General features: G+C 41.9%; 1 protein-coding gene across 41 annotated transcripts in view; it reads left to right on the top strand.

Annotated features, from left to right (window-relative positions):
• LMO7 (LIM domain 7) overlaps nucleotides 1-20,839 on the top strand; it is a 218,031-nt gene that overhangs the window by 166,809 nt on the left and 30,383 nt on the right. For all 41 annotated transcript variants that reach the window (XM_081550003.1, XM_081549958.1, XM_081549995.1 and 38 more), the window contains 4 exons: nucleotides 7,450-7,567; nucleotides 10,621-10,763; nucleotides 12,038-12,470; nucleotides 15,405-15,713. In XM_081550003.1, coding sequence (XP_081406129.1) covers nucleotides 7,450-7,567; nucleotides 10,621-10,763; nucleotides 12,038-12,470; nucleotides 15,405-15,713 — 1,003 coding nt within the window. The remainder of the gene's footprint in view (nucleotides 1-7,449; nucleotides 7,568-10,620; nucleotides 10,764-12,037; nucleotides 12,471-15,404; nucleotides 15,714-20,839) is intronic.

Genomic DNA, 20,839 nt, shown 5'->3' on the forward strand with positions numbered 1-20,839 from the left:
GCCTTTGACTGTGTGGATCACAATAAACTGTGGAAAATTCTGAAAGAGATGGGAATACCAGACCATCTGACCTGTCTCTTGAGAAACCTGTATGCAGGTCAGGAAGCAACAGTTAGAACTGGACATGGAACAACAGACTGGTTCCAAATAGGAAAAGGAATACGTCAAGGCTGTATATTGTCACCCTGCTTATTTAACTTATATGCAGAGTACATCATGGGAAACGCTGGGCTGGAAGAAACACAAGCTGGAATCAAGATTGCCGGGAGAAATATCAATAACCTCAGGTATGCGGATGACACCACCCTTATGGCAGAAAGTGAAGAAGAACTAAAGAGCCTCTTGATGAAGGTGAAGGAGGAGAGTGAAAAAGTTGGCTTAAAGCTCAACGTTCAGAAAACTAAGATCATGGCATCTGGTCCCATCACTTCATGGGAAATAGATGGGGAAACAGTGGAAACAGTGTCAGACTTTACTTTTTTGGGCTCCAGAATCACTGCTGATGGTGACTGCAGCCATGAAATTAAAAGACGCTTACTCCTTGGAAGGAAGGTTATGGCCAACCTAGATAGCATGTTTAAAAGCAGAGACATTACTTTGCCAACAAAAGTCCATCTAGTCAAGGCTATGGTTTTTCCAGTGGTCATGTATGGATGTGAGAGTTGGACGGTGAAGAAAGCTGAGCGCCGCAGAATTGATGCTTTTGAACTGTGGTGTTGGAGAAGACTCTTGAGAGTCCCTTGGACTGCAAGGAGATCCAATCAATCCATCCTAAAAGAGATCAATCCTGGGTGTTCATTGGAAGGTCTGATGTTGAAGCTGAAGCTCCAATACTTTGGCCACCTCATGGAAAGAGTTGACTCATTGGAAAAGACTTTAATGCTGGGTAGGATTGGGGGCGGGAGGAGAAGGGGACGACAGAGGATGAGATGGTTGGATGGCGTCACCGACTCGATGAACATGGGTTTGGGTAGACTCCGGGAGGTGGTGATGGACAGAGAGGCCTGGCGTGCTGCAATTCATGGGGTCGCAGAGAGTCGGACACGACTGAGCGACTGAACTGAACTGAACTGAACTCAGCCACTGATATTAAAAATCAGGCTCCAAACATGCTTTCAGTATGCCTTGCAAAGGCACGTTATCTCCTTTCTGGTTCCTCATGTATGCTTAAAACATCTCCATCAGGAGGGTGTACGAGGCAATTTTTAGCATGACACTTAAGCATCTGCTAATCTCGATTCATCATAGGAGAGCTGTTTTGATAAAAAATCTTTACAGCATGAAGCACTTTGAGTGATAACTTTCAGAAGAATTTTCATTGGTAAATAAAACTTTATAATGTAAGCAGGTTGTTTTTCTTAAAGGAAATGTGAATGCACTGAGTCCAAGTACTTGATGGAAATGTAAACCTGTACAGCTCTTCCAGTGACTGTATGTGTTCCCCCTTAGGGACACACTGGTTTAAGAAAAGAAGAGAGAAACCCAAATGCCAAAGCTCAGCAAGCAAAGGAGTTTTCTGGGCCCTAGCCAGCAGCAGCAAATGCCTTCTGTAGACTGTTTCAAGATTGCTGCTTGCATAGTACACTATTTGTTTTAAATGCTGTTCCCCATGCAGCTAACTGCCAGGGTAACACAAATAAAACGAGGTTGTCTATAAATGGAGACCAATGAATAATGCATGACTTGTCAAATAATGGGAAGTAATACAGATAGGTCTTCAGAAAACTCAGGTGCATTTTAGACCACTTGCAATCAAAAATCTATTATTTGGGATTAAAACATTTTCTCTGTTACCTGTTTTTTCTTAAATTGATCTGCAATGAAAACAAAAATTTAAATTGAATTGAATATAGACTTTTAGCCTAGAATTTGTCTCATGTTTATAAATATGTTTGTAAATGATTATAAACATGAAACAAGTGATATTTCTGGGTGATATTTCTCTGGACACCATGCATGTTTTCCAGCATGGAATACTTAACTGGAAAAATCATTATTGCTCAATATCCTGTGATGGAAAAGTAACTGTCTGTAACATGAATGCTTTCTTTTTCGTGAGAACCAAAGAGTTAAAGAGAAATGTGCATCACCCTTTCCAGCCTTAGATTGTTTATTTCTGGCTTGCTTTTTTATTTGGCATTGAACACTTGTCACTTTATTTTTAGTAAGATGCTTTGAATGTGGCTGTCATTTTCTCACGTGTGCTTTTGTGTTGCATGACTTGTCATGTGGTTCCATGACATTTGAAAATTTGGTTATGATGCCTCTTGGCAGCATCTGTTAACGACAAAGAAATTTGTAATGGTATATAGCTATAATTTTGTAATGTGATTAATTAAGCCATGGCATCTACTGCCAGTATCAATAGGAAATGAACATTGATTCAAGGTGAAGTTATAATCAAAGACAACTAAAACATGTGTATTTTACTTACGGGTTTTGGCCAAAAAAAAAAATTCTGGAGAACTGTAAGGGCACCTGAACTTCCCTGATGGCTCAGCAGTGAAAGAATCTGCCTGCAATGCAGGGGACCTAGGTTCAACCCCTGGGTTGGAAAGATCCCCTGGAAAAGGAAATGGCAACCCACTCCAGTATTCTTGCCTGGGAAATCCCATGGACAGAGAAGCCTGGTGGGCTACAATCCGTGGGGTTGAAGAGAGTCAGACACGACTGAGCAGCTAAACAACAATAAGGGCACTTAAGACAACAAACAGGAAGGAAAAACCTAGTCAATGTGAGTTACTTTCTGAAGATTTTGCCCCCAGGAAACATTCAGTAATGTTTGTAGACTTTTTTGATTGTCATATTGGGTGGGTTGAGGGCAACGTTGCTACTGGTATACTGCTAAATGTTCTACAATACACAAGACTGCCCCCTACAATAAATAATTTTCTGGCCCCAAAATGTCAATAGTGCTGCTGTAGAGAAACACTGATTTAGATTCTAAACCTATAGAGGAAGAGTCTCATGTGTTGTCTTATTAGCATAATTTATGATAATTCTAAAGTCTCTTTCCCAGGTTTTAGTATTGATCTGTGTTCAGAGAATTCCTGCAACAGTTAATGGAAATATATTTAGAGGTGCATAAATAGATATATTCATACCTTTGCTTGATAGTGGAGGACCCCAAACTAAGTATCATGGAATTGCTGTTCGCCATATAAGGTTATCAGTGATTTTATATTTAGGAAGTTTTGCTACATGTCAGTCCTTTTTGATCCCATAGTTCTTAGATATTCATCTGTAAATTTCCTGAGACTGTTTTACAAAAATGCTCATCGTAACACTAGTCCCAGGATTGTGGGGAAAAAGAGTAAGATTTTAGTGATCTTGTTTTATAATCTACTCCCGTTTTTCATAAACTTCCCCTTCTTTCTCTCTTAACCCTAAATGCTATTTTTTTAAACAAATTATTCACCTGAAAATGCAGCATGTTAGACCTGTATTTTTTTGGAAAAAGTCCAAATGGCGGTTCTAAATCGGAGTCTTTCCAAATAAGGAAATACAAAGGTAAATGCATTGCAAGAGAATTGTGATTTGCCAGTGAATAGTAATTCATCCTACGGATACAAAACATACTAGGGCTGTGTAGTCCTTTATAGTTTCCTCAAACAATCTTCCTGGGAATATCCATGGGACTTATTTTGTTGAGGTAGTCAGGTAGGTATTAGGTTGCATTTTAGAGATGTGGAGAAAGAGAAATAGACTCTGTAGTTTTCCTAAGGATCTGTAGCTTCTGAGTTGGTAGAACCAGACTAGGGCTTTGTATAATGAGGTGATCGATGGAGACTGCTGGGCAGTCTTGTTGATACATAGTAAGCCCTCAGAAGTTGGCTATTATGCTGTTAACTGATAAGGAAGGAAAGAATTTTTTGTGATCTGGCTGAAAGGCTCCTACACTCAAAAAGTTCTCGATTTTATCAGTAGGGCCTGGGGTGACCTCTCTAATTTGAAACTGCTTTGGGAGTTAGTTTTCAGTAGATCTCTCATGATCATATTTGCCTTAATAAGAACAGTTGGTATATAGCACCAGATGGGTTTTTGAAATGCCATCAACATAAACTGACCCGTTTTTCCCAGCAACTCCTTCCTGGTTTAGCCAGAGGAGAAACTGAGACTGAGAAGAGTTAAATGATGTTCAGGGGGGTGGGTGAGGGTGGGGAGGGAGGGAGGGAGTGGTGAAAATTAGGTCCCTCTGCTGGGTCTCACTTCCTGTCTCATTCTGGTGCCTGGCACAGCCCGTTTGGAATGTGCCAGGCTTTCTTGAGGTAACTTGATCCCAGGGAACACAGGGGGCTCACATTCCTGCCTTCCACAGGGACCTGTCTACTCTGGCCAATGTTTGGCTCATTTATTTATGTTGGGGACCACTGAAGGCTTTCCTGGTGGCTCAGATGGTAAAGAATCTGCCTGTAATGTGGGAAGGTTCTGTCTCTGGGTCAGGAAGATCCCCTGGAGAGGGATATGGCAACCCACGCCAGTATTCTTGCCTGGAAAATGCCATGGACAGAGGCGCCTGGCGGGCTACAGTCTGTGGGATAGCAAAGAATCAGACACGACTGAGCAACTAACACTTTCTGTGTGCCAGGCTCTGCTGTGGGCTCCCCAGGAGGGTGATGAGCCTCTACCCCATGATGACAGTGTTTTCTGAAAAGACACGTTAGGGTTTCCCAGTGAAGGAGGGTGACGACTGAAAGGGTCTGGACCTGCTGAGACTGGCCAGCCTTCCTCCCACCAAAAGATTACTTAAAATACTTATGTTTCCAATTTTGTTCTGGAATTTCTATAACCTCATGTGCTGGGTATCCAGATTCCCCTCATACCTTACAGCTGAAAAAAATATTTTTAGTGAGTCTTGTATTGTATTAGCTCATATAGCCTGATTCTTTGCAGTTACAACTTAAGTGAATTTATATTCTCAAATCAGATTTTTATATAGTCATACCCCGTTAAGTGGGTTTCCCTGGTGGCTCAGCAATAAAGAATCCACCTGCCATGCAGAAGACACAGGAGATGCAGGTTCGATCCCTGGGTCAGGAAGATCCCCTGGAGGAGGGAATGGCAACCCACTCCAGTATTCTTGCCTGGAGAATCCCATGGACAGAGGAGCTGTGCTGAGAATACACCCTGGTGGAAGCAAGGAGGCTGATGATTCTAATAATCCAGGCAGGAGGTAGGATGACTTGGATCAGGGTGGTGAAGATGGAGGTGGTGAGAAGTGGTCACCCCCTAGATAGAAGGTAGAGGGGCAGAATTTCCCGATGGGATCAGTTACACATGAGAGAATAAGGAATCTGGGAAGGCTGCAAGATTTCTGGCCTGTGTCCTGGAAGGATGGAATTGGCTTTTGTTGAAATGAGGAAGACAGGAGATGAGTGGATTATGGGATGAACGTGGATAGTAGGATGAGCAGTCATGGTTTTGGTCTGTTCAGTGAAGTTTGAGTTGCCGATTAGACTTCCAGGCAGAGAATGAATAGTTACATACATCCAACCAGACTATGGTAAAAAATCTGCCTGCAATGCAGGAATCCCAGCTTCGATCCCTGGGTTGGGAAGATCCCCTGGAGAAGGGAATGGCAACCCACTCCAGTATTCTGGCCTGGAGAATCCCATGGACAGAGGAGCCTGGTGGGCTATAGTCCATGGAAGTGCAAAGAGCTGGATGCAACTGAGCATGCACAGACACACACAACCAGACTGTAGTCTCACAGGTATCCTGAGGAATGAGTGGCATTTAATATTTACTGTTGAAAGGGCTTTTAAGTTGAAGGGAAGAGTTCAGGAAAGACCTTCACTGCATCTGGAGGCTGAGTGATAATTTAAGAAGCTTTTTAAAAAGTCTGAGTAAGAGTTGATTGTGCTCTGATCTAGGGTGTTGGCAACAGAAATGGAAAGAAAGACACTGAATAAGAGGACCTGATAACTAATTGAACATAGGAAGAAGGGAGAGACAAAGGTGAAAAGTGGCTCTCTGATTTTAAATGTGGATGACTGGAGGGCAAGTAACACTATTAACAAGAGGAAAAGCAGGTTTGGAGACAAAATTTTTGGCTATATCATGTAGCCAAATAACCATGTGTTTATAGTCATTTGACTTTGCTGCTTAACAAAATTCTTCCTAGATACTGTTTCCATCGGTCCTTTTACAATGGAGATGCCTAGGGGACACCCGTGCAAAGATGTTTATTTAACAAGCAAATGTAATTGATTCAGAGAGACTGGTACTAGGCTATGGATTTGGCAGTCACTAGAATAGAGTCGGACATGACTGAGCGACTTCACTTTCACTTTTCACTTTGATGCATTGGAGAAGGAAATGGCAACCCACTCCAGTGATCTTGCCTGGAGAATCCCAGGGACGGCGGAGCCTGCTGGGCTGCCATCTATGGGGTCGCACAGAGTTGGACACGACTGAGGTGACTTAGCAGTAGCAGCAGTAGCAGAATAGAGGTTGTAATTGAATTCCTGAGCTAGCTGGGCAAGTGTGCTATTAAAAAGTGTGGTGATGGCAAAATGTGGGGAAGGCAAATTCAGGGCCCCAAGAAAGAGATGCAAAGCTATTTAAATAACTAAAAAGGGAGTCAGTTACAATGAAATAAAAGCAGAAGTGGTAGGAAAGAACATTTTGGGTACCCCACACTTAAAAGCTTCATGTCTCTTCACTCCTCAATATGCAGATCTGACCTCTCTTTCCAGGAGATCTGCCTCAGTTTCTCCTCCCCTGATGTGTGTGTAGCACACGTTCCTGGGCAACATCCCACTCTACTCAAACTACCCTAGTTTGAGCTCTTTGAGACCTAACCCACGTTACGTCCTCATGGCAGCAGTCACATGTGGACAAAACAAAAACTGCCTTAATACAAAAGAGGATTATAATAGAGGTTATATAGTAACTGACTATTGGAAACCACTTGTGGTCTTTGAGACCGACCACCATGCAGTGTGGGGCAGATCTTTATAGAACCCTTGAGAAGCAGCCGCAGCAACACATGTCTTCATGGCATTGAACTTGAGGAGAAAATATCAGGTAATCTTTAAATAATTTAATAAGTACTCAGAAAAGGCAGCCAAACCTTAAAAGAGTATCTCTGGGGGAGATAAAGACAGGTGATTCTAGGGACTAATAATTTTTTTTTTCTAATGTAATCTTTTTCTTCATCGACTCCTCTAAATATGAACATCAGATTATTTTTTTCAGCATGGTTCAGGGTTCATTTAGACATTCTGTGAAAGAATTCACACTTGACTGGGGTGCTAGGCTCTTGTTTCTGCGTTTTGGAAAAACACCACTTATCTCTGTAGTGCTATTTCTGTGATATTATCACGAAAGCATCTATGTAGTACCGCAGAATTGTAGATGAAATTTCCAAATATAAGCCCATCCTTCCAGTTTTAACATTGAATCCCGTCCTACGAACCTTGGTTACCATGAGTATTTTTGTCATAGGAGTAAGTCCATGAGTGATGTCAGCGCAGAGGATATTCAGAACTTGCGTCAGCTACGTTACGAGGAGATGCAGAGAATCAAGTCCCAGTTAAAAGAACAGGACCAGAAATGGCAGGATGTGAGTATGCTGCTTATTGGGAGATGGGGAAGGATGTGTTTCTTTATTCTCCAAGAAGAGAGTCAGTATACTCAAGGGACGATTTTTCTTGCTATGGCAGGTTACAGTTCCGTAGAAAATATGAGCAACTCCCTTTAAAAAAGAGTTTTAAACCCTTCTGCTCTGTTGTATCTCAAAGGCCATTGTGAAACACAGAAGCTCTTTATCTTCTGATATTTTCTGTGGGTTCTCAAAAATGAGAAGCTGCTTCCTTGCAGTGTAGGTAACTTGCTTACTTGCTCTGGTGGTTGCATTGGGGTATGACTGTTAGTGATGTTTATGAAAGGGAAGACTTTGCTTAAGGTTTAGGGGGAGCAGGGGACCAGCACAGAGACTGGGGATCAGCAGGGAGAAATGAAAGTGTTCTTAGAGTTAATAGAGAAGGTTTGGGGAGAAATGTGAATGATAATTCAGTACTATTTTGGTTAAAAAAGCAGTTATCGAACGTGAATCAAAATTGGATGTTTCCACAGAGCTGATGTATATGCAGATGTCTATTTGGATAAAGATTTAATCTCTAGTTTTGTCCCTGGCAGAAGAGAGCTGTGCCTTTTTTAAAAGGGTCAATTGTTATAGGCCAAAGGAGTGTAGGACTTCCCTGGTAGCTCAGCTGGTAAAGAATCTTCCTGCAATACAGGAAACCTCGGTTCGATCCCTGGGTTGGGAAGATCCCCTGGAGGAGGGCATGGCACTCCAGGATTCTGGCCTGAAGAATTCCATGGACAGAGGAGCTTGGTGGGCTATAGTCCCTGGGGTCACAAAAAGTAGGACACAACTGAGCGACGTTCGCTTTCACTGACGCATATACACTGTATATATTTATGGGCTTCCCTGCTGGTGCTGGTGGTAAAGAACCTCCCTGCCAATGCAGGAGACATGTTCCACTCCAGTATTCTTGCCTGGAGAATCCCATGGTCAGAGGAGCCTGGCGGGCTACAGTCCATGGGGTCGCAGAGTTGGACACGACTGAGTGATTTTCACTTTCCCAGTTCACTCTCAAAGGAGTCTAAGGGGCTTCCTAGGTGGCGCTAGTGGTAAAGAATCTGCCTGCCAATGTAGGAGCCACGGGAGACACAAGAGATTGGGTTCAATCTCCCAAGTCGGCAAGATCCCATGGAGTAAGAAGTGGCACCCCACTCCAGTATTCTTTTCTGGAAAATTCTGTGGGTAGAGGAGCCTGGCAGGCTACAGTCCATGGGCCACAAAGAGTCGGGCATGACTGAGAGGCTGAGCACAGCACCCAGCAAAGGAGTGTACAGAATTAGGATAGATAGATGATATATATAGCGGACCCAAAGAAATCTGAGGACAGCTTTATGGTGAGAGGGTTGAGTGGTAGCATGAACAGAAGGGTCAGAGATAGTAAATCTTAATTTTCAAGGGAGTTAAATATTAAGGAACAAAGATGAATCCCCTGGCTTGGCTATGTTTCTAAATTCCAGTTCCTCTTTTATCTGGGATCTCAATGTCATTGTCAAGAAACAGAAATTCAGTGTCAGTCTGCCAAAATACATCGTGACTGGAGATGAAAGGGGGAGATATGGAGGGGTTCTCCCTTAGGTTAAGTCAGATGAAAATTCATGCTAGTTCTACAGTCCTTCAGGACTGATGTGCACTGCTTTTGTTCTTTCTGGAAATAGTTCATATTGATTTCAGACTTTTTTTTTTTTTAAAGCAGGAATGGCCCTGACTGCTCCCAAAGGGTGTAAACCAAACCTATTTTATGTGCCCGGGGGGTGAGGTTTTTTGTTTTTTTTTCCCAGTCTGGGACTTTGCATAAGGCTGCAATGCCACTAGCAATTCTTAGTGTGGGACTTCTCTGGGTGGCACAGTGAAGTTGGTACCATCCAAACTGTCCTACCCGCCTGAGTGTCAGGACCAGCTTAGGCCGCCAGGACTAATTTTAAAGATGAATCAGGTTGAGTGTCCTGGGGGTCACCCCCAGGATGTGTCCTGGATGGATGTATGGAAAGAGATGTCCACTGCTTCCTGTGTGGTCTTCCTGATCGCCCTGTCCTTATGGGGAGTTGAACTGCTTCGAAATCATATTCTTGAGCCTTTGTTGTTGTTCAGTGGCTGAGTCGCGTCCTACTCTTTGTGACCCCATGGACTGCAGCATGCCAGGCTTCCCTGTCCTTCAATATCTTCCTGGAGTTTGCTCAAACTTATGTCCATTGAGTTAGTGATGCCATCCAACCATCTCATCCTCTGTCTGGCTTCCCTGTTAAAGCCTTTCTGCACCTGGCCCTCCCCTCCCGGGGTGGAATTGACCACTCTTTCCATATGTCCCTCACTCTCTCATGCAATGCCTTCACATTCATTGTTGAGCTTTATTTACCTGTCTGTATTTTCCCTCTAGACTGAGAGTTCCTCTAGAGGAAGCACATTTTATTCATCTGTGTGTTTGTGACCCCATTGCCTCCAAGTAGGGACCAACCTCTGTATTTGTTCCATGTGTGTCTCTATGCTTAGCCATGTTACAGTCATGTTTCTGTTCTAGTTTGACTAGTGAAGCATGTCATTTCACATAAAAGCCAGATGATTGGAGTGAGATGGTAATAAATTTGAAACAGTTCCCGACCTTTCTGACCTGGCATCTAATTACAAGCGTTTAGCATTCTTTGTGAAATGGGCAGCAAGGCATGCACTACCTGGGAAAACAAAAATGGGGTCTATCTTATTAGGTCAGGGCTTTTAGACAGTTCCCAACCTTTCTGACCTGGCATTTAATTACAAGCGTTTAGCATTCTTTGTGAAATGGGCAGCAAGGCATGCACTACCTGGGAAAACAAAAATGGGGTCTATCTTATTAGGTCAGGGCTTTTAGACAGACACATGAGATAAAGGCTTGGTACAGAAACGCTGGCTATAAAAAGCAAAATTAGGGCACCTTGGCATCAAGTTGGAGTGAATAGTTTTAGCAACGTAATGGGATCCTCTGGCACACTCTCACTGCTGGAAAGGGTGTGTAGAAATTCAGGTGTGCCTGGACTGACGTGATTTTCCTCTGTCAGGACCTCGCAAAATGGAAAAATCGTCGGAAAAGCTACACTTCGGATCTGCAGAAGAAAAAGGAGGAGAGGGAAGAGATTGAGAAGCAGGCTCTTGAGAAGTCGGAGAGAAGATCTAAGACGTTTAACGAAATGCTGCAGGACAGGTAATGAGACCGAATGCATCTCAGGGTTGGGGAAACTAGTGTTACGTATTTTGTGTAAGTGTTGTGATCTGTACTTGTGCACCAATATTAGACTGTCCTCAAATATGCATAAACCTTTGAGCATTTTGCTCTGCAGTGAAAAAGCAAAGTAATGCTGTAATAAGTAGTAATTTGAATTAATGAAGAAAGGAGTACTTAAAAATGGTGTTCATTGTTGCTTCCTTTTACATTGTATATTCACATGCAGAATTGACTAATGTTGGCTATCTTCACAAAAATAAACAGCTTTTTCTCCTTTTAAAGTAAATTTAGGGATGGAATGGTAAAAAAAAAAATGGCTCTCATTCTTAATTAAGTTGTGTAAAATGTAACAAAGTTTTTTTTCATGTTGGCACGGTGCAATTAAAATTGTATTTTTAAAGGAAGACTATATAAACACACCTGTGGGGGTTTATCTTTTGCATTGCAACATAACAGGATAAAGGTCCAATTAAACTTGCCTGTGGAGCAGTTGCCCTGTGAAACCTTGAGATTTTTACAGGTCAGGGAGAAGGCAAATATGCTCTAAGGAGAATGTCAAAAAGGAAATGTGCTGTCAGGTAAAATTAAACAAAGCTCCTTTGTGCCCTAGAAGACAATGGTAAACACAGTTTCATTCGCTTAAATGCAACGCAGTTGGCTTGAGATGTACTCCTTACTAAATGATAGCCAAGAGACTGTTTCATCGACTTCTCTGAAAATAGGAATGGTGACTTTTAATTTGCCATAATTATCCATGCAAATTCTACCAAGTTGTATTAAATCATATACTCACTTGATCTTATTGAAAGTCTGAATCTTTTGTGGTCTTCTATTTTTATGAAACTATTGTAAATTGTATACAGGAACACTCTCAACCCTGTTAAGAAATCTGCATCTTTGAAGGGTTAAAATTGGTTGTCAGTTATCTTTAAAGTGTGTTATGGAACTTTGAATAATCCCTTATTTAAAATTTTCTTATTTTCCTGTGACAATCCCTTTACAATTGCAAATACTTCAGAGATTTTTCTTAGCCTCTTTAAGAAAAAAAAAAAGTCAAACTCTTAATCCTTCTTTTTGTGACATTGAAAAATTCACATGTATTTATTCTCACATTCTGTTTATTACATTATTATACTAAATCAGCCATGTTTTTATTCCCATCCTTTTTTATGTTAGTGACCAAAATAATGTGTCTCTCCACCTCTGGGTGTCAAATGCATAATTTTGTGGTTGTGGTGTTTCTTTCTGCTAAGGGAATCCCAAAATCAGATGTCTACAGTTACATCGAGAAGGAGGCTATATTCTTTTGATGACGGATTGAACGAAGAAAAGCTTCCCTCTATGCTGCCTGTGTCAGAAGCCTATTCCCAGAGTGAGAGAGTAGAAGAGAAAGGAACGACTTATCCGACAGAAATTCCTAAGCAGGATTCTACAACTTTTGCAAAAAGGGAGGCTGCTGTCACAGCTGAAGTTCAGTTTCCTTCTAGAAGCCCCGTGGAAGAACAGCGCCCAGCCTCTCTGTCTTCTGAGCATTCGCTGTATACACAAATGGAGTCGACTCGAGTTTCAGCAACTCTCCCCAGAAGTTACCAGAAAACCAACACGGCTAGGTTAACATCTGTGGTCACACCGAAACCTTTTGGCTCTCAGTCAAGGGGAATCTCTTCACTCCCGAGATCTTACACGGTAAACATGTTCCCCGTTCCCTTTAGTCTGTTCTCCAGCACAAAACACTAGTGAATTTGTGCAGAGGTTTCTGTTAGAGATATTAGCTATGTAAAGTATACTTAACTTGTATATAAAGCAATTATATTTTTCTCTATTTAGATTCAGTAGACATTTAATGCTTAAAATACAGCAACAAAACAGAACTGATTAAACTGCAAATTCAGTGAAAGTAGAGCTGACACATTTTTAAAAATAAACTACATCCTAAGGCAGAGCATTTACTTAAAAATTTTTTTTTTTTAGTTTTCAGTATTTATTTTAATTGGAGGATAATTACAATATTGTGATGGGTTTTGCCATACATCAACATGAATTTGCCACGGTGTACAGGTGTCCCCCCATCCTGAACCCCACTCCCACTTCCTTCCCCATCCTATCCCTCTGGGTTGTCCCAGAGCACCGACTTTGAGTGCCTTGCTTCATGCATCAAACTTGCCCTGGTCATCTGTTTTACATATGGTAATACACGTGTTTCAATGCTATTTTCTCAAATCATCCCACCCTTGCCTTCTGCCACAGATTCCAAAAGTTTATTCTTTACATCTCTGTCTCTTTTGCTGCCTTGCATATAGAATCATTGTTATCGTCTTTCTAAATTCCATATATATGCATTAATATACAGTATTGGTGTTTCTCTCTCTGGATTACTTCATTCTGTATGATAGGCTTCATTTTCATCCACCTGTGGTACATATATACAATGGAATACTACTCAGCTATAAAAAGGAATGCATTTGAGCATTTACATTTTAGTGTCATATTTTCTCAGATGTATCTATTTTAAAGTACTGTGTGTGTGCTCAGTTGCTTCCAATTCTTTGTGACTCCATGGACTGTAGCCCATCCATGAAATTCTCCAGGCAAGAATACTGGAGTGGGTTGCCATTTCTTTCTCTAGGGGATCTTCCCAACCCAGAGTCTCTTGTACCTCCTGCGTTGGCAGGCACATTCTTTACCACTGCACCACCTAGGAAGCCCCATTGTAAAGTCTTAGGTTGTACTATATGAAGTTGCCAATAGTTAGTTCTTTTTGACCTATAAAAGAGCAATTTCATGCGGTTTAACCTAAATGGCACCCCACTCCAGTACTCTTGCCTGGAAAATCCCATGGACGGAGGAGCCTGGTAGGCTACAGTCCATGGGGTCACACAGAGTCGGACACGACTGAGCGACTTCACTTTAACTTTTCCCTTTCATGCACTGGAGAAAGAAATGGCAACCCACTCCAGTATTCTTGCCTGGAGAATCCTAGGGACGGCGGAGCCTGGTGAGCTGCCGTCTATGGGGTCGCACAGAGTCGGACACGACTGAAGCGACTTAGCATAGCATAACCTAAATATTTTCAGGTGATTATGCACAAATTTTCTACGTATCCTCATTTCCCACTTCATTAGAACTTGATACACTTGAATGTAGTTATTAAAATGTATCTCATGGTTCAACAGAGAAGGCAATGGCAACCCACTCCAGTACTCTTGCCTGGAAAATCCCATGGACGGAGGAGCCTGATCGGCTACATTCCATGGGGTTGCGAAGAGTCGGACACGACTGAGCAACTTCCCTTTCACTTTTCACTTTCATACATTGGAGAAGGAAATGGCAACCCACTCCAGTGTTCTTGCCTGGAGAATCCCAGGGACGGAGGAGCCTGGTTGGCTGCCGTCTATGTGGCTGCACAGAGTTGGACACGACTGAAGCGACTTAGCAGCAGCAGCAGAGTTCAAAAAATACAATTTTATTGGGGTTTTAAAGAATATAGAATCATTTGCCCTGAGAATGAAGCAGTGCCATGTACCTGGAAGTGATTGTATTAATTTGTATTATGTAAAAGGAAGCGAGACAGTCTTGAGCACTTTGGTATTCAAATTCCTTTTACCTCTGCCTATGTAGAATCCTAAAAATCTAAGAGAAAAGATTTGATTAAAAAAATTCAAAGTGAGCAAAGCCTGCCTAAACTAACCAGAAAAACCCCTGACCATTATGTTAAGTAAACACAAACATATTTGACAATATAAAAATTAAATTTATATGATAGACACTGTTAATGTAGTCAAAAGACTACATTTATATAGGCTTAGAAAAATATTAGTAAGATGTATTTTATATATAGGTTTAATATCCCTAAGATTTAAAATGCTCCTACAAATTGATAATGAAAAGACAAATAGTAGAAAAGTGGATATATAAATGAATGGCCAGTTCAAGGGAGAGGGACTTTGAATGGTGGGTTAGATACAGCACATAGAAGCATGTGTAGTCTTATTAGAGCAAGCATGAAGCGTACAGCTTTTTACCCATGAGATGACAAAGATTTAAAACATTCAAAATGTGTGGTGTTGACAAGGATGCAGAGACACTGACATTCTTACATGTTAATTTGGGAGTGCATTGCTACAGTTTTTAAAGATATATATGTGTGTGTGTGTGTATGTATACAAAAGTTGTATTTTATATTACACATATAAAATATTATTTGGTTAAGTTTACTTTTGGGAATTTATGCTATAAAAATAAACATGCTGGTATATGTAATATCTTGGGCACACTTTAAATGACATGGAAACATAGTCAAATGAATATAGATATCCATAGTGTGGAGTATTCAACGAATTAGTTTAGATTTCTGTCTGTTGACCTGGAGTAATAAATGAGCAAAGCATGTTTTAAAGGTCTGTTTATATTATAAACACTTCTGTAAAATCAACTGTTCCCCCCACTTCATACATGCCTATCTGTTAGTGTCAAAGAACATGCTCCAACCTTTTAGTAATAGCTATTTTGCTGTGGGAGGTATATGTTACTTTTGTTACTTTAAAATCTTAATCTAATGTATATACTTTTCAAATAGAAATCTAACAGAACAGCAAGTTTACAGTGATGTTTCCTATTTAGATGGATGATTCTTGGAAGTATAATGGAGACATAGAAGGCATTAAGAGAACCCAGAGCAGTTCAATCAGCATCTCTGTGCAAAGACCTGACACAAGCCAGCTTGCGTCCAGCTCATCCAGCGAAAGAGAGGCCGAAGCACCCAGAGAAAGTGTGATGCGGTTGCCCTCTCCTACACCCCCCTACTCATCTTCTTCCCAGGATCAGGCTGCCACTTCTAAAGACACATTGTCTTCAATATCTAGCCCTGATTTAACATCTGAGCTTGGAGAAGGGAGAAGCTCGCCACAGGCAGAGGTCCCCAGGTCACAGGTGAGTTTGGAGAGGCTTTTTAATAACCTGCTGCTCAAAAACTTAAGGATTTAAATCAGAAAACCATGTTTCTCACCTCTGGGCATGTCAGGCTGGGCTGATAATGTAGAAATTGATATTGCATTTTATTTTTAACAGATCTTGGAGGAGGTAGATCTCTTCTAACTCTGTGGATGGATCCAGATGACCCTTATGATGTGGGTGTATGGAGACTTTCTGGACCAATCCTCCTCTGGTTAGGCTGGGTTTGCTCCCTACTCCCCATTTCAGCGGCTGTTGACTTGCACTGCTGGTTCTCATCAGTCCAGGTTCAGGTTCAAGGATTACTCAGGGGGGTTTAGATGCAGGTCTAGTAGTTAAAGGGGTAGTAAAGCCGCTTCTCAGGAAAGTGAACTTAACCACAAGGAGAAACTGATACATATGAGAGGGACTGGTCTGTAAGGACATGGTGCTTCTTTTTCTACCATATGAAAAGTGTGGTGGTGGTGGTTTAGTTGCTAAGTTGTGTCCGACTGTTGTAACCCCATGGACTGTAGCCCGCCAGGCTTCTGGGTCCATGGGATTCTCCAGGTAAGAATACTGGAGTGGTTTGCCATTTCCTTCTCCAGGGGATCTTCCCGACCCAGGGATTGAACCCGGGTCTCCTGCACTGCAGGCAGATTCTTTACCAACTGAGTTCCCAGGAACTCAACCACAAGGAGAAATTGATACATATGAGAGGGACTGGCCTGTAAGGACATGGCACCTCTTTTTCTAACATATGAAAAGTGTAGTGACTTGCAGTACTAATTTATACTCTGGAAAGCCTAGAATTTTGTACCACTCCTTGTCTTATAAGGGTAATATTGAGTCTTAGTTACAGTATGAAAATTGCATTCTTTAACATTTGGAGTGCAAATAAGATGTATCATCAGAAGAAGAATGGGGGCATTTGTAGTTTTTTTCCTACTTAAAATCTCGTAGATAGCTTTAAGAGAATTATTAGGTAATGAATGTTCTTTTGCTATGTTTTTATACATAGGCTAAAAAGTTGTTGCTTGTCTGTGTGTATGCTAAGTTGCTTCAGTTGTGTCCAACTCTTTGAGATCCTATGGAATGTAGCCTGCCAGGCTCCTCTGTCCATGGGATTCTCCAGGCAAGAATACTGGAGTGGGCTGCCTCCTCCAGGGGATCTTCCCGATCCAGGGATCAAACCCAGTTCTCTTAGGTCTCTTGCATTGGTAGACAGGTTCTTTACCATTAGCGCCACCTGGGAGGCCCTGTTGCTTGTCTAGAGAATCAAAAGAAACTCTTCTTTTTTGGAAAAAGCCTTCATTAAGCAATTTGATAGTTGTGTGAACCCTTTAGTATGGAGGTGTTTTTGTGGCTCTGTGACTTAGTCTAGCCTTTTCTGGTACCTTACTAGAGTGTATATTTTCCAAGGCACAACATCAAGTATATAACTTGGCCTAAGTTATATTAATGAAATACCTTTGTGTAAAATGTGATATAGTGTATTTTAGTATCCTTCATTTTTATCAGTACAGCAAAGCTTTACAAGTTTAAAGTAAGCTTTTTCTCTTCATGATTATAAAAGACTCTGTGCTTGAGAAAATTTGGAAATGTAGGAAAATATACATAATAAAAATGGTTTGGTAATCTCATCATTTAGAGAGATTGTTTAACACTTAGGTGTATCTCTTCCAGTTTTTCTATCCATATTTACAGATGTATCTAAGCCAATTTCTTCAGGTTGCTAAAAAATCACTGGTTGTAAATTATGTTTTAACTTCCATTTTAAAGAACTGGGAATATGTAATTAGCATCATAAGTCTCAATGGATGAGAAGAATAGCCTCTGTTATACTTTATCATAAAGTGCCAGTGGATGAATAATAGAGAGAGAGCAAGGTGGCTTTTGTTTTATGGGCTTACCTGTTTGCCTTCCTCTTTTCAAATAGCAAATCCCACGATTATTGTCCTGTGTGCTCGGTGATGGCAGCTCCCTCAGGGTGACAGGTGACTAGCTGCATCCATGGATTAAGAAAAAGCCTAAGTGTGGGTGTGTGTTCCAGGTCAGAGCAGTTCAGAGGAACCTGAGTTACCGTGGTGTGGTTTCAGGTTTCATCATTAGTGCGTTTATGCTTTTTAGTCACCCAACTTGAAGTGGAATGCTACCAGGCAAAATTAGGCTTAAATTAATAAGTGGAGCAGTTGGAATTCTTGACCAAACTTCTTTGTTATGTGATCACTTGCCTGTTCTGGAGATGCTTGATGTGTCCACTTCCGCACTCCGAGGAAAGTGACTTGTGTAGCACCGCCCTGCTCTTGTCACTCAGAGGGCACTTGCTGACCTGGGAAAAGGGTGGGGAATGCACAGAACAGCCTAGGACCAGTATGGCAAGGGTGTATGCAGCACGCCTGCAAATTATCTAATTCTAGGAGTTCAGAGTAGAGAAAAATAAAAAGTAGTGTCTGGCTGAAAATTGAGATGTCTTTCTCTTTTAACTGAAGCGTAGTTGGTTTACAGTATTCTATTAGTTTCAGGTAGACGCCTTGGTAGCTTTGTAAAAGAATGTTCTTCAGGTCTTCTTCCTTTACTACACGTGTGCGGGCAGTATCCTTTTCTGTCTTCCTACAGCATCTCTCTTGATGTTGTTACCCTTTTCTAGCCTTGCTTCCGCTACCCTAGTTCCAACCCTTTCCCTCATTAATGCAAACACTTTGTAAATAGTCACAGATCTTTGTGCAGCCTACACAAGGCTGGCCCCAGATTAATTTGCATGATGCCAGGCTGGACTGGATGATTTCTCTGCTTCAAAGCCCCCAGTGGCATGCTGTGGTTTCTTCAGTGACGTTCAGAGCACTCGGGAACACTGGGGTCCCTCGTGACTGGTCCCAAATTCTCTTTGTAGCACTGGCACAGCTCATGTTTACTGAATGCTTGTCATGTCAGTAGGCTTGGCAGGGCATGATTTTATTGAATCCTCACAATGAACCTCTTATTGCTGTTTTGTTGCTGTGGAAATTGAGGCATGCTGCTACTGCTGCTGCTAAGTCACTTCAGTCGTGTCTGACTCTGTGTGACCCCATAGACGACAGCCTGCCAGGCTTCCCTGTCCCTGGGATTCTCCAGGCAAGAACACTGGAGTGGGTTGCCATTTCCTTCTCCAATGCATGAAAGTGACAAGTGAAAGTGAAGTCGCTCAGTCGTGTCTGACTCTTTGCAACCCCATGGACTGCAGCCCACCAGGCTCCTCCGTCCATGGGATTCTCCAGGCAAGAGTACTGGAGTGGGTTGCCATTGCCTTCTCCGATTGAGGCATGAAGTGGTCGTGATACTCTTCCATGTCCACAGGGTACTGAGTGATGGAGTCAGGATTTGAACTTAGGCCATTGGACTCAAAGTTGCCTACACCATCCTGTGTTGTGACAAAGAGAGGGGAAGTAACTCTTCACGTGAGACCTCTTGACTTCTCTGAAACACACCATTTACTTTCATGAACACATCATGTGTATTTTTGTTCTTATTGTTGCCCTATTTTAAAATGTTCATTTCAACTGTCTCCGTGTTTTGAAGTCCTCCTGTTCCTTCAAAGTCCAGTCCAGAGGATGGGTTCCTTTGTGGGTCAACATGTCTGTTTCCTCCCCCTCGTTGGAACTGAATTTTTCACCCTTGAAAGTTTCATTCACTGAATTTTTTCTTGTCTATATTTTTGTTTCTCCTTCACTGGTATTCTTCCCTGGTGGCTCAGACTGCCTGCAGTGCAGGAGACTCAACCTGGGTAGGAAGATCCCCTGAAGAAGAGAATGGCTACTCACTTCAGTATTCTTGGCTGGAGAATTCCATGGACAGAGGAGCCTGGCGGGCTACAGTCCATAGGGTCACAAAGAGTCAAGATGTGACTAAGCGACTAACACTTTCATCGTTTTTACTTTTCGGCTTTTACCCATAGTTGGCACTTAAGTGTTTACTGACGTGAATTGCATTCAAGGCCTTGATGACTAGACTGAAGTATGAACTTGATCCAGCAGGTAATTTAGGTCCTTATAGGTTCTTTAATGTGGGAATTTTAGGATTAAGGAGTGTTATAGGAATGTGAGCATTGTAATGTTCTAGAGAATTATTTTAAGGAGGTGAAATCTAAGGGTAGATATGGGCTAGTAGCCTGTCACAGAATTATGGTAAGAAGGGAGTTCGCAGCATAAAGAGCAAAGACTTAACGAAGGAAGAACATAATGACCTCGTTTAAAATCTGCTCAGGAATTTCTCATCTCCATTGCTGATCTGGAGTTTTATTTCGCTCTCTTTCCCTTTCTTCCCTACTTCTCTTATGGGATTGCTTCTTTTTCCTTCTCCCCTGCCAATCCAGGCTACCAGGGCAATTCTCGGGGGAACCCAGAGCAAGAGAAAGCAGTATGGCTCCCAGAGTCCTCCAGCCTGCTCCGACTGCCTTGCGTTTGTGCCTTTTCCCCGCGGAAGGGTGTTGCCCAGGTTTCTGTTTTGTTTTCTGTCTTGTCCGAGCCCTCTGCTCTCAAATCTCAACCAAATCATTATTTCAGGACCTTTGCTCCAGACTATTAAATCAGAACCCAGAAACAGGATGGTACATACATGTGGAGGGAAGGAAGCTTTTTACACTTCTGACGCCCAAGTCTACAATAGTGCCTCTTTTAAGAGTACCCAGGTTTTACCTTCTCACAGCTTCCTCCTATGCATCTTACCTGCTTGTCACCTTCACTGGACCCTAATCTCTCTAAGGGTGGGAAGCAAGTCTATTTCGCTCACTGTTAGTGCAGTGCCTGTACCTGTATTTGCTGAATGCTGACCGAGTTGCATTATAACAGCTTTAGAGCAATGTGTGCGAGAGTTAAAAAGGAATTTCTTTTGTTCTGGAAACTGCCTAAGCAGCATATATTACCATGTATAACAGTGTTTCCATGGAAAAAGAAGAGAATTAATGAGCATCACCTATGTGCCCTGGCACTTTTTAAATGTTTCATTTAATCCCCTCAATAACTTAGCAAAGTATGTGGTAATATCCTCACTTTTAGCAGTGAAATACTTGAGATTTGAGTTATGTAACATGCCCCAGGCTGGTTAGATTCTTAGGCCACAGTTGCAATTTCTCTGACCCTAATTTATTT

This window comes from Giraffa tippelskirchi, chromosome 12 (assembly GCF_054371585.1).
Source record: "Giraffa tippelskirchi isolate mGirTip1 chromosome 12, T2T-mGirTip1v1.2.pri, whole genome shotgun sequence".
Lineage (NCBI taxonomy): Eukaryota > Metazoa > Chordata > Mammalia > Artiodactyla > Giraffidae > Giraffa > Giraffa tippelskirchi.